Below are 15,037 nucleotides of genomic sequence, written 5' to 3'. Positions count from 1 at the left end.
TAACATTTCTATCAAAGGCTTTGCAAATGAGCCATGTACCGTTATAAAGACCCGAGGTAGGATCTAAGTTTCTCAGCAAAATAATAGGACTATGTATTTTCAGGACCAATTCATGCGGCGTAAGACCACTTGACTGAAGTGTATTGAGAAACTCCACTGGATATTGTTCTGTTGCGACGTCTGTTGCTTCGTCAAAACTTCTGTAGGTAAATGGTTCACCTTCTTGTCGAGAAACTAATATAGAATTTAACATCCGTGTGTCATCATTTTTGGGAGTTAGTATTGCTCTTTTGGTTGTCAGAGACGGGTTTATATTAAGTCGTTGTATCTGGATAAATTGTGTCAATGAGTTGTTCAATTAGTGTAGCTTCTTCTGTTCCAGATATGACAATCGACCTTGGTAATTTGACAACCTTCCCATTTTCTTAAGGATGGGAACCATTACCAACACTTAGAATGAAGTCGCAAAAGGCAGGATCACCCATAGCCCTCATATTAACAGTTAAATGAAGTCTTTCAAGTTCGTGCCACAAAGAAAACATAAAAAAACTGGAATTGATTGCCTCTTGTAATGTACTTTTCGGTATAACAGGCAATACCTGTCTAAAATCTCCTCCCAAAACGACAATTTTTCCGGCCAAAATTTCTATATTTGAGCATACGTCACGCAATGTTTTTTTCAAAGTATTCAATTGACTATCTTTTTGCCATAGGAGCTTCATCCCAAACGATTAACCTACATGCTCGAATAAGTTCCGCCAAAGGACTTTGCTTTGAGATTTGAGAACTCTGGTTATTTTCTATATCAAGAAGGATCTTGAATCGAGAATTTGAAGTTCTACCACCCGGAAGATTGGCTGCTGCAATACCTGAACTTGCAACTGCAAGACAAATAAGTCCCCTTGCTCTTAGATTTGTAAGCAGTGTTGTGTACAAAAAAGTTTTTCCTGTACCTCCGGGGCCATCTAAGAAAAAAGAACTAGTCCCATTCTCTGTAACCCTTCTGTAAATTGTATTATAGGCAAGACGTTGTTTTTCATTTAACATGTTTACATCATTTATGTCTTCAGAACTGATTGGAATATTAAGCTCTTCTTCAATTTCTTTGGTTTTTGAATGACTGAAATAAGCAGCATCAAATTTCAGATCGCCAAAGTTGAATTTACTAAAACTCTTGCCCATTGATTCAAGTATGCAACAAATATTTGTAACAGTCATTTGTAACACTTTATGCCTTTATGCAGGAAAAGCATATGCATAGTCTTCCGACAATAAAGTATAGAATTTATCCCACAGCAATCTTGGATTATTTGGCTGACAGTAAATGAGCAAAGTTGCAAATAATCTGCGTAGCGCTCCTGGCATTTGATATTGAACTGCTTCTGCTAAGCACTCTTCAATTGAGTTATCTGTTTCAAGCAATCCATGCATGTAAGCCGACTCTCTAAAAGAACTACATGTTATGCCATTTATTGATTTTAGGTCATCAAAAGACTTCGGACCCCTAATGTTTGAGAGCAAAAGGCGTAAATAATACCGTTCTCTTTCTGAGGGGTTTGCATAAACCAAACGCCCTAAGGCAAATCCTTTCTCCCTAGGAGCCCAAAATCTGTCCCTTCTTCTATTATGCCATACATAATATTCGGGAAGTTGACTGTATAATAAGGTCTGAGAGAAAGTATCAGTTTCGTTTTGCTTGGAAAAAGCCGTTAACATTGTTCTGTTGTGAGATTTGTCATTCAAAATATTCCCAAGGTTTTCCCACGGCTGAAAACTAATTGTTTACATGTTTGGTAAGTGTACTTGTAAAGGAATAACGTTAGGATGTATCTCGTTCAAATGAAATCCAAAAATTCTCCACGCTGCCTTCGGTGGGGAAATCCATCTAGCTGATTGGTACGCGGTAATCTCATCAAATGATTCTTGACTGATGTTGCTTGGATCAGTAACAGCAAACGAAATACGGTCATGGCCCTTATATACATACTTGTACATATACTTTACTGCTTTAATTGTACAACATATCTCAACGTTTAGGGGGCAGTCATATTTGCCCAATAAGAATGGGTTGTAAGGACCAACCCATCCATTGTTAAGCCTCGATTTACGTATAGTCACTTGAACACCCGTACGCCTTCTACGATAAATTGGATACGAATCACGACCATTTGTTGTTGTATATGCAAACTCACCAGGGTAATGGTACTTACACGTACTATTTATCATACAAGGATTACTAGGGTTTTGTCTACTGCATGGACCATGCATCATATGACGAACAACTGCAGAGAAAAGGTGAAGGTTCTCGGTAGCATCAGGTAATTCTGCAGAAACAAATTCATCATACTAGTTAGGCGTTCTGATTTTGCTTTCAGAATCAAGTATGATTAGAAAATGTGCATGTTAGAGCCCTCGCTTTTGGACCTCAACGACGTAAACGTAACCGGCAACATTACCAAATATTTTCCGAATACGATGTCCTTTTTAACTCAAAAGTTTCAATCGAAAAACACGAGAAACAAGATCAGGTCTATTCTGCGCTTCTTCACAAGGCAATAATTCTCGTTCTATTTCTGGCCATCGAGGGTTGCACGTCATAGTCAGAAATATATCTGGCTTTCCATAACGTTGCACTACCGTCATAGAACAAAGATAGCGACACCGGAAGTCACGATTACACCCATAAAGCTAGCGGTGTAGTATAAAAATTCGCCAATATTTGCGCCTCGTGTGTATCCCGAGTTGTAGTTGTCAATGATTCCTTGATACAGGTCAGCGCGAATTATATTTTGATTATTTCTTATGTAATCAAGTCGTGTTATCTCAATTTTAATATACATATCGACTGTATATTGTTGGAGAAGACGGTCGCTTCTTAGTAAAATCGATGAATCATTTGGGCGAATCTGCAATCGATAGCAGTAGTACTCTCTACAAGATATTTTTTTCTCAGACTCAGAAGTACCTGCAACTGTACAAAAACAACAACTTTAGCTACTGTGTTGTTATAAAAAACAAAAAAAAGACAGATCTGAAAGCAGAAACCTTGTTCTTCGCTTTCAAGTAAATCATCAGCTGTTTGTATAAGAACTTTATTAATCGAAAAAGTTTGGGGTTCAAGACGATGTCTAGGATGGCTGCTGACTCGATAAATACGTCTATGCCATCCACTTTCGCCAAAAGGAAACAAAAGAGGATACTGCAAAGGATCATAGCAACCGTAATAATGTAATATTCGGTGACTTGTTCCAGAATTAGCATATATGACGACATCATGTCGAGGAGGCTGTGATGAGTTTTCATCATCGACCCAAATCGTCGCAACCTGCGATGTCGTTGGAGCGTTGTGCGTTCTTTGATCCTGGATTGGATCTGATTTCATTAAAATATGACTTTCCTCGTCTATACCCACTTCTCTTAGGGATCTGAAGAATTGAGTGTCTGAGTTCATTTACATAACACGCATCAGAATACGAATCACATTCTTCTCAATTTATTGAGAAATCTGAAGTCTATGCCACAATTCTCGATCTGTATCGAAAAAATACAGTTTTATATATCTAGGTTGTTCTTCAGTCGGCAAAATGTCGTTAATGAAATGATAAACTTGACCTTGAACTCTAAACTTATAAACGCCACGATTTCTCTGCGCCAGTTCACGATCTTTCTTAACTCCAAAGGAAGTAAAAGCGAAAGAACTTTATACAACATAACATATTTTCTGAAATTTATAGAGAGAGCGTCGTTTGACATGAACAACATGCGGGGGTCATTCGGCATTACGTTCTGTGCTAGACATATATCTCCTTGGCAGCAGCAGAAATTTTTCGATTCATTTTTGAATTTTTTTGCGCCACAGTGTAAACACAATCAAAGCAAAGGAAGAACAGCTGGATGTTCTGGAGGAAATGAAAATCCTTTAAAGTTATTAACAACGATTTAATAAAGTGGGATGTGAAATGTGGAAATTGGCTATAAACCACTAAAAAGGAATGGAAAAAGCCATATATGTTTGCAGGGAGAAGTGGTTACCCTTTAGAATAGTAGGTGATGAAATTGAACGACTTTTCTTTTGTGGCTTATTTGTACGGGAGTATGATGCAATTTTTTTCAGTAGATGCATATTATATAGCTTTTATGAATATGAAAGCACCTTTGTTAAAACCACAAGTAAAATATCTAAATAAAACAAATGTACATAAAACAATACAAAAAAATGAAACAGAAAAAAGACGAAAATAAACCACAAATTCTCCAAACAACATTAACGTGTCAATTAATTTAAATAAATTAGAAATGCATAATTGGTTTTCTTTAGTATTTTGTTACGAAGTTTATGTACATAATACCATAAAAAAACATTAAAAAAAATGAAACTTATTTTTCCTTGTAAACACATTGTGATAGTTAGTAAGATAGAATAAACGATTTTCAGTTATTAACTATGGAAAGAAAAAAAAACTTCATAAAAAATATCTTATAAAAAAAATATAATATTAAACACTTGTGTAATTCTCGTTATATAAAAAAGAATATAAAAAAAATTGTTTACAATACTTTTTCCTATTTGGTAAAACAATTAATGAAACCTTTTATTTAAAATAATTTTAAAAAATAATAAGAAATTATTTGAGATATAACATAATGTAGGTAAATGCTTCCAAGACTAAAAATTTTAATCCAAAATAAATTATGTATAGCTGTAATCAAAATATAAAAAAATTATTTACAAAAAAAAAATATAATATTAAACACTTTTGTAATTCTCGTTATATAAAAAAGAATAAAAAAAATTGATTACAACATTTTTTCCTATGTGGTAAAACAATTAATGAAACCTTTTATTTAAAATAATTTTAAAAAATAATAAGAAATTATTTGAGATATAACATAATTTAGGTAAATGCTTCCAAGATTAAAAATTTTAAACCAAAATAAATTATGTATAGCTGTAATCAAAATATGAAAAAAAATTGTTTTAAAATAAACTGTATATACTACTAAGTTTAAACGGAATTATAATTCAACGTAATATTAACTTATTGATTACATATAAATTTTTTTTTTCAAAATAAAAGTACAGCTGATATGATATTCATTCATAAAATAATCAGTAATTAACTAAAAGAAAAACACAATCGGAGACAAAAAAAAACATTTAAAGTTTTTATGTTAAACTGACGAAATAGATTACGATTATTGTTAGTTTTAGACTTAGGAAATAGAGTACGATACATCTTCTTGAGTGTATGTCAGCGTTTATGTAAGTTAACTTACACTGTAATTTTATATTTTATATCCCACAAAGCTTTTTCGACGGTATTGAATTTTACCTACATACAACAGTTGTCTATTTTCGTAATTTTAGTATCTTTTGGATTTTTTTTTTTTGCATAGTCGATTTACAACGATGAATATGCTGTTTTAAATTTGATTTTTTTAAGCTTTTCTTAAATTTTGTAAGAACATTTCTGTATAATAAATTTACTTATACAATTATATTTATCAACTGTTTGATTAATCGTCAAAAATAAAAATGAAATGAGTATCTTTCCCGTTTTAAATCCACACTCTAAACTGACTTATGCTAGTACATAAAATTAGTTTTCTACTTTTATTGAAGTGATACCACTCTAATCCTTTTCGTCTTTAAGTAATTATATTTCGATGCAAACAACATCATTTGTGGATTTAAAGTTGCTTTTAATCGGGGATAAACGTTATGAGAGGTGTAATTCTACAACTCATTTACGTGGTTTCACGACTATTAGTTGAATTATTTATTGTTTTATCGAAATAATATTTTCATTGAATTCAATTTTTAAAATTTTAACTAAATCTAAAAAAGTTTTAAAAAATTATTAAAAAAAACAACTACGTAGAGCAGTCGATTAATCTTATTTTTTTTGGTTATTTTTGAATTTGACAAATCGTAGCTACAAATTCCGAGACGCTTAATAATAGCACTGTAATGAACAATTTTCTTTATTAAAAAAAACTTAACATCTAACCAATATGATATTAATATAGTGCAAAAACTATAAGTAAATAATATTAAATAACATTTTTCAGCACATACTGACCTTAAAACGTCTTTAGAGATTTCACACTAAACTCGGCTCCGTTTCTGATTTGGAAATTTCAGCTGCAATTTAAAAAGTAATATGTATTTGTTAATATCTTACACTACAAATAGATGTACACGTTAAAATAAAACGATTCAATTCTCTACCATTAATATATTCATCTAAAATTACATACACATTAAATGATTAAATGCAATTACATGCAAACTGAACTTGAAAATTAGGTAAACGTATTACCGATTTAAGGTTGATGTAAAGCGAAGACAGAGAATGTAAAAGCGGAAATTTTTTCTTTGTTTTTTTGCTTTCGTTATAAGGAAAAATGAGGTATAGTTGCTCATGTATTTATAGAAAACATAGGTCCATTCTACAAATAAAAAAATTTATTTTGTGTCTATCTTAAAAAGAACGGCATACGCATATCTTTTAGAGTAATAGACGATACGCATGAAGAGTATAGGACAGGAATACATGCATGGTAGTACAACTGTCCGGAAGATATTTATTTGCAGCTCTAAAATCAGAAGACTTTAATGCAAACTTAGCCCTTCATCAACGCAAAAAGCTACCAAAGTTGGCTGGTGTGAGTGGTAAGGGCTCTCATCTCTTAAACAAGTGGTCAGGGGTTCGATTCCTGACTCTTGCGAATGAAAAAGCCAAACTTGGGAGGGGTCAACCCATTAAATTGCCTTCAGTACCCCGAAGGAGATTGCCCCAGCTGTCGGTAGGGGATACTCCTGGTCAACACCAAAAATCAACGCAAAAAGCCAACCATGCAGAAGAAGACAATAGTTGTAGGGCACCCACAACTCATAAATTAGTAAAAAAATCGCTGAATAATAAATGGACTGTTGCTAGTAGTCTTTTTTGTCTATGCTAGATGATGTGCATAGTAGTCGTTATTTTTAAGTGTGTGGACTATGGAGGTTGTGTTGGTGAACTCTGTTTTTGATAATTTCTTTCAGTGCGTCTTGCTTCAGACGACTATTTTCCGTCTTAAATAAGATGGATAACACGTTGTCATTCTACAATAAAAATTTTTTATTTTATGGCAACATGTTTACATTCTTTTTCACATCATTTTCAGGGTAAAAAGTGACATCTCTAGTTAAAAAATTTTGTAGATTCAATGGTTACATTTTCTTAAAAAATGGCAATCTTTTTATCCGTCTTATTTCAAACGGGAAAACAGCCCATATGAAATAAAAATTTGCGAATTTCTTTACCTTTTCTTTATGGGTTGGTCATTTCTATACGTTAATTACTAATCAATTGATTTAATTTTTAGGGTCCATAAATCTTTATACCAAAAGTAAGTGTAAAGAATAATTTAAAAGAAGTACATACATTTTAGTTAATAGATTTATTCTTATTTATTTCTTCAATAACTCTCCCTTGTGACAAATATATCCGTCACAAGCTTGTGATGGTTCAAGCTTGTGACAGGTCAAGTATTACCCGTCGCAAACTTTCGACAGGTATGTCTTACAAAAAAACGAAATTTTTTGTATGGAGATTTAGATGTAGTAAAGACAATGAAGTATAGCATTAAAAATAGGATTGTGTTATAAAAATACGTAAAAGACTAAATACTTCAACGAATTTGCATGTACATTCGGCAAAATGTATAAGACAGTTTATGTATACTATACGGACAAAATGTATAACGTGGAGGATACATATGATACAAGAACACGAAAGGAGGAAGCCTAATGATTAGCATTTTTTAAAGCTAAAAAAAAGGACATTTAGTTGTAAACCATATTTAACAACGGTTTTCGACAGCTCAATACGTAAAAGAAACAACATAGCATTTTCTTTTTATAACAACATCGATCATCGTATACGTAAAATTTTGAATTACCTAAAACTATATGTAAACTGTACCCAAAAAGAAAGAAATAGCATTTGATTTTTCGTTGTGTGATCATCAAACACTTGATAAGCATATTTGTAAAATAAATTACGGAAAAAAAAATCAATAAGTACTAAACACCGAAACTCATATAAACTTATAAGCACAATGTTCTCTACTCCCAAAAAAACTCTACTTGAAACAAAAATTCAGGAAATAGATTTTGATTACCTCACCTAATGTTTATCTTTTTTTGTTCGATTCAAAGGTAAATGTGTGTATCGGCAATCCGTCGAATCGAAAGAAACCAAATAAGCAATCCGGATCTTGTATAGTGATTGAAGTTGAATAATGTTGAAAATAAATGACAAAGTAAACTATCAACTAAAATGATAGAAACATAGAAAATGAAAAAAAAAAGAATGAAATGGTAAGTACTAATGATTGGAATAGATGAATGAAATAATATGGTGTCAATCAAATAATATGGTAATTAATTTCGGTTGATAGTGTTAATGAATTACTTCTGATGGAGGTAAGATGACGATGACGATGCGGAGCACAAGAAAGACGAAAGACATGAAGATGCATACAGAGAGTAGAAATCATATAAAAAAATTGAAGAATGGCAAAGCCGTAAATAGTGACGTAATATAAGGACTCAAGCGCACTCAAATAGTCATGTCATGGTACTATCCTCTTTTATAATAAGTTATAAAAAAAATCGGAATTACTTTTTCACATACGGATTTTACTCTTCCACATACACTCCTTCATTAACTTTCCATATCATACCTTTTTTTCCCTAAATCTAAACAAATTACTCTTGTATGTACCTTTTTCCTTAGAATCGAATCTAATTGCTCTAAAAACTCGAATAATGGATCATAATTTTCCAATTAGTATAGTAATTTTTCTCCCACAATGTTGAAATTATTAGGGTTTATCAATTAGTTAAATTAATGTGTTTAGTTGTTTATCAATTATTATCGATTAGGGTTAATGGACCGGTGGTGAACCGGTGGTGTGTTAGTGGAAGGCATGGTGGTTAATTCTTCGGCGACTGATACTATCCACTAACATGGATGATAGATATTGAATTGATTTTAATGATAAAAAACACTCATCTCATGATTGATTTCTAAGCATTACGTTGTGAGTTGCAGTATACTCGAATCGTCTCCTCATCTAATGTAAATGTGTAATTAATTATTTGATCACTATACTCCTTGCGTTCAATGGATTTTGATGCCATAATACTGTAACTCTGCAAGTTTTCACTTGCAACACTATGAACCAAGGCCAACCGCTACAAATGATGTCGTAGCCGGGCTAAATTGGAGTAAGGTCAGACGGAACACAGTTGATCGGAGTAAGGTCAAACGGAGTGGGTTGCCGAAGGGAGATAAAAAAAATCAATTGGGTGAAGGAGGAAAAAAATAAGAAGGGTAAAATTGTAAAAGATGTATGTGAAAGAGTAAATTCGTATGTGAAAAAGTACACCCCATTTTTTTGGAGCATTTAAGTATACTGCAACGGAGTGTCAGACGCCATGTTTTCTTTCATAAAAATAATTTCCTTAAAGATTTTAGTCTTCGCGTCAGCAACATGATCATCTCCCTCGAAAAGTATCTTACACGGTATTGCCTCCTCATCCTCGACCCATTGATGAAGTATCGAGAATCTATTTTCATCGGTCTTGTCCAACCAGTCTCCAAATTTTTGGAACAACAACCTCACCAGATTCTCTGGTTATACAACATGTCAGTATTTGGTTATTTCATGTTTTTACTATTTGATTGTAACTCTATTTGTAGAGAGTTGACTAAATTAATTTTAAGAATTGTGGTAAATTGATCAGATTTTATGATTTAGATCAAGTGAATCTAGATCGAGATCGGTAGGTACTAGGTCAGTTAATATTCGCACTAACTTAAAATAGGTAAAACAGAATCGTAGGAAAAAAGCAAAATGTCTCCAGAGTCAAGACTAGTAATAAGTTTGTCCCATCAATCCAAATGAGGTGTTATTTGACCCGTATTAAATAAGAGACCATCTGAGTTATATGTATTCACCTGAGCAGTCGGTGGAGGCATAATGAAAAGGGGTTGATGATCGGCTAAATCGCACACCTATCAAAGATAAACCACTGGCCTAAACTAATGTAGTAGAGGAAGTCGGATCGTATCCACATGGAGACAAACGTGTTCTATATGCTAATTATAAGTCCGTCTAAGTAAAAAAAAAGGGGTTTGATTTGTTTGAATACTAAACTAAAGTGGCGAAAAGTAAAGAAATCAAGTGTAGAAATCGAGTCTAAAAGTATAAGGGAAGACAACTAGGATTGTCGGTTCACCATGGTCTAATAACGGTTAAAGGTAGGGTCAAAGATTAGTCTAATTATGGCTTGAAGGGTAGTGATAAGATCCTTTCGGTCCACTAATCACCCTAGAAACTTTCTAATATGCTCTCGCTCTATTTAAAGTATTCTATTGTTCATAGCAGATCTCACTCTTTCCAATCTCTCGATATAGGTCGGAAGCCACCAGATTAAATAATTAGCCGCATGCATTTAACTAATTAAATAAGAATTAATTGCTACGATTAACAATTCAGACATACAATTATTCCAGATCTAATATCCTAATTAAATACCGGCATGCAACCATGGATCCCCTAAATCCTGGCACGAAGAAATTACCTACTCATGATCGAATTAATGAAATTAACAACAATAATGATAACTAAATTAAACATGATAAGAAGATAGAAACAATAATCAAGCATACGATAAAAGCAAGACAAGGAAGAGTAAAACGAATAAGAGAAAATAATAATTGAAAAACGAAAGGTGAATTAAATTACCGAATGAAAGAGGAATGACTACAAGTTCTCAAATCCGAATCCCAAAGCAAAGTAACGTGTAAAAGTGTTTTAACAGTATATGAAAGATACCCTAATAATATTCTCCGATTTTCTCTATATAACAATAGCTGAGATTTATTAACTAAACAACTAATGGGCCGATTTAACTGATTTAGTAAACACGGTCTGATAAGTAAAAATGGTCGATCGACCACACAAACCAGTCGATCGACCACATCTTCGGGCAAAACCAGTCGATCGACCAAAGCAAGAAGTCGATCGACTTTTGCCAGTAAGCAGCAGCGTTCAGCATCTTCCTCATACACTTCCATGCAGCCTCACACATTCCAAGACGATCGTTTCCGAGCTCAAGCTTCACTAGTATCCAAAGTGCGACTCCGAGGACGGGTTTTGGCTCATTCTACACCACTTGGGTCAACAACCTACATGAAACATAGTATGACCCAAAGTAACCGAAACAAAGGAGAATAGTAGATTACGCTACTCAAAATGGCATAGAAATGCGTGCAAAATGGCAAGATAAAACATATAAATGAAGCACGCATCAAACCTCCCCATACCAAACCCTTGCCTATTCCGAAGCAAGCAACGACTAAAGATAAAAACAACTAATGGAACGGTAGACAATCTCAGAGCTAACTATGCTTCATACGCCCAAACCAATTTTAATGCAAGCAGCCAAAACTAATGTGCAAAATCAATTGCAAACGAGTTATACGTATGAAACAACTTACTAAACCTTCAACTTTGCAAGACTCATGTATATTGGACTCTCACGGGTCGCTCATCACTCGTTAAAGAACATGGTGAGTATATAATGTAAGATATAAAGAAATATAGTCACTCACCTAACTGCAACCTATAAGAACATGCATGCAATCTAACATGATAGTTATCTCTACCGACCGTACATATGCATTCCAACCAAACAGGACCAAGTCACATGCCGAGGACTTACAAATATGGTAAAGTGAGGTAATTGGGTAAAAAGGGGCAAAATATTTTTGGAAGTGTGGAGATAAGAGTCAACCTAGTATCAAACGGAACCAAAAAGTAAACTCATCCGCCTCATAAACCCACCTTAAAAGAATAAAATAATGCCAATGCGGCAAAACTCACTCATTCCAATAAAACACGACTCCCCGTAATATATAAAGACAATATGGGAGTGAAAATCAACACAATTTCTTCTCTTTTTCTCCTTTTTCAGCCGTTTTTTCTTTTCTTTTTCTTTTTCAATTTGATCTCTTTTTTTTTTCTTGCTGATTTTTCAACTCTTTTTTTTTTGAATTTGATTTTTTTTTCTCGGCTCAATTCAATCCTCTTCTCATTATCCAATGCAAGTACCAAACTGACGGATAACACATTCCCACAATTAACAGAATAAACTAGCTTGACTAGGGTAGGCTACTTTAGGATTGTAGTTAACATTTGGGTCAAAACAAGTCAATTTGGCTAATGTGAAGCTCAAGGGTAGAATAAGAAGAAAAAGGATGCCTCTCCACATGTGACATCGCCACTAACCCGAATGCATACAGGTACTAAGAGAAAAAAATCATGTTTATGCAAATTGATGTTACATGTCTTATAAGGAGTACTACTCTCATCCTAGACTGAAACTGATCATGAATGTCATCAATTTATTAAGCTCTATACCTCATAAATTTTGAGTAGTTTGCCGATATTAAGTCAAGTCTATTCGTTTAGAAAACTTGATCACAAACTCGTAGATTATGCAACAACCGTACAAGTATGGCAAAGCAAGGCTTAGGCGAAAAATAAAGCACAGAAGCAATTTCATCATTGTTATCTAACCGTTCCGACTCGACCTAATATGCAAAAGAAAACATGTTTTTGTATTTTTTTCAATTTTTCAATTTTTTTTTGATTTTTTTTTAGTAGTGGAAAAAAGAAAAACAATGCATACGGAAATGCAATAAACATGTAAACAAAAATGCAACAAAAATGCAAATGGATGCAAATAGACAGATGCATACCCTCTCAAACTAAATCACACAATGGCCTCATTGTGTTCAGCAAACACCAGCAGCATCAAAATATATGGGAGAAGGGGTACATAAAACGAAATGAAATACAAGTAAAGCAGAAAAGAAAAAGAACTCACAAAATGGGGCACAAAAGACCTCCCCAAACCAGCCAACAACAAGGGGAGGTCGTAGCCAGCTGCTACTAGTCATCGCCCTCCTCATAGTTGTCGTCCGCCTCCTCCCTCGCTCAGGAGCGTGAAGCAAGCTCGGCACGGTACCTCACCTTTACCTCAGTTGTGTCCTCCGTAGTCCAAGTTGTGGTCCAGGCTGAGTGATACTGTCGTTTCGTACCAAAAATAAAATACCTAGATACTACTAACAGAAGTCAGCGGTAAGTAGGGTCGATCTCCACAGGGAGGCGGTTTACTATCTACTTGTCTATTCTATCTGTCTAATGTCACTAATGGGGGTTTGAAATGTTTTGATTAAACTAAGAGGCTAAGGCGAGAGGAATAAAGATGCGAGGAATTAACAGTAAGAGGAGGGAAATATGCTAGGAGTCGGTCTACCGTGGCAGCTACACTATCGGGTTTACTGAGACGATTAAACTATTGATAAGAAGAGCTATGGTCGTCACCTTTCGGTCCTTAAACCGCCCTAGGGTCTCCTAACTTAGCTTTCGCCCTAATTAGGTATCACCTATTGTAATTAAGCAAGCCTTCCCTTCCAATCTTTCGATCCAGGTCGGGGTTAACTAGATAAATTGGTCTCTTGCATGCATTCATTCGACCTGATAACAATTAAATTGCCTAATACAATTCTTATCGCAAAGCTAATCTATTCAAGTCAATTAAAACATGCTATTACCACGGCTTCCCTAATCCTAACATACTACGGAGGATTAGCTAGACATGGAAATAAGGGAAACAAGAATAAAAGAAATAAGAACAATAAACATTAAATTAAAAAGAGAGAAGGGAAGAAAGAATTACTAAATTAAAAGATCCGGAAATGAAGAACAAAAGCGGTAGTAACAATGATAGAGCAAAAGTAACGTCTGACAGTGTGTCAGATGAAAAAGGGAGAGGGTTTACAATGACGTCCTACTATCCTATTTATAAGAAAAATAGGATTTATTAAACCTAATTGACGGAAATAAGCTAAAAAGCCCAAACCCATAGCGAATCCACTCGATCGAGTGATTTAAAACCACTCGATCGAGTAACTAAAGCTTAAACCACTCGATCGAGTAGAAAATCTACTCGATCGAGTAAATCAATAAATGCCACTACTCGATCGAGTAGAAAAAGGGCTCGATCGAGCAAAATTCTACTCGATCGAGTACTTTCCAGCAACAGTTTCCTGCTTTGCGCGCTGAACTTCAAACGGCTGCCATTTTTTCGTTACTTGGGCAAACAGGGTGATTCCAGTGGCGTTGGAAAGCTAAGAGGACAAGCTTTCATTTCCAATTGGAATCACCTGAATATCTGTTGTAGAACTCGAGATATAGCTCTTCAAAGTAGGCACTAGCAATTTCAAGTTCTTCCTTTGCTCGCCTAGCTATCTTTCTTCTTTGCGCATCTCAAAATAGCTACATTCCCGCTCCAAATTGACTTTTTCGATTGACTTTTTCGAACTCTGGGCATTTGATTTTCCGTCGATCGACCACTATTATCACTCGATCGACTTTTTCGCTAGTTCTGCATTTAAAATTTGGTCGATCGACTATGTAGTTTAGTCGATCGACTTTTTTTTTACCTGAATAGCAGCGTGTTTCCTTCATTTTGACCGTCCACAATAGGCAGAGGCGCACGCAAAAACTGCAAGAACACTTGGTGATAGAACTAAAGTAATAAAAAGCAATAAAAGCACACACACACGCGCGAATTAAAGAGTTTTTTAAAAAAAGCGTGCAATCCGGATTGCCTCTCGAGCAGCGCCGGTTTTTAAGGTCCCGCTCGACCTGCTCCCGGAGAGTCCGATTGGGGCGGATTTTTTTTTCAAATTTATTATCTCGACGAGATATACGCGTTTAACTCATTAAACCAAGATAATTTTGAGGCAAAGTACCGTGAAAAAACGAAAAAAGAAAAAGAAAAAAAGGGGTGCAACACGAGGCTTTCCCAGGGGGTCACCCATCCTAGTACTACTCTCACCCAAGCACGCTTAACTGCGGAGTACTGATGGGATCTGGTGCATTAGTGCTGGTATGATCGCACCCA

At 34.6% G+C, this 15,037-nt stretch overlaps 1 protein-coding gene and 1 non-coding gene across 2 annotated transcripts; both read right to left on the bottom strand.

Moving 5' to 3' along the window:
* Positions 1-1,236: 1,236 nt before the first annotated feature.
* On the bottom strand, positions 1,237-1,716 carry LOC141638691 (uncharacterized). Its single transcript, XM_074448036.1, has one exon. The coding sequence runs from the start codon at positions 1,714-1,716 to the stop codon at positions 1,237-1,239; it is 480 nt and encodes a 159-aa protein (XP_074304137.1).
* Positions 1,717-14,917: 13,201 nt separating this feature from the next.
* Positions 14,918-15,036, bottom strand: LOC141638841 (5S ribosomal RNA). The gene has a single exon (XR_012542266.1). It is a non-coding gene; the product is annotated as a 5S ribosomal RNA (ribosomal RNA).
* Position 15,037: the final 1 nt, after the last annotated feature.

Source organism: Silene latifolia, unplaced genomic scaffold (genome assembly GCF_048544455.1).
Source record: "Silene latifolia isolate original U9 population unplaced genomic scaffold, ASM4854445v1 scaffold_215, whole genome shotgun sequence".
NCBI classification, from domain to species: domain Eukaryota; kingdom Viridiplantae; phylum Streptophyta; class Magnoliopsida; order Caryophyllales; family Caryophyllaceae; genus Silene; species Silene latifolia.
Note: the sequence above shows the minus strand (reverse complement) of the source record. Positions and strands in the feature narration are given on the sequence as shown.

Excerpts from the sequence above, each read along its gene's own strand:
- LOC141638691 (XM_074448036.1), bottom strand. The coding sequence starts at position 1,716 with ATGTTAACGGCTTTTTCCAAGCAAAACGAAACTGATACTTTCTCTCAG.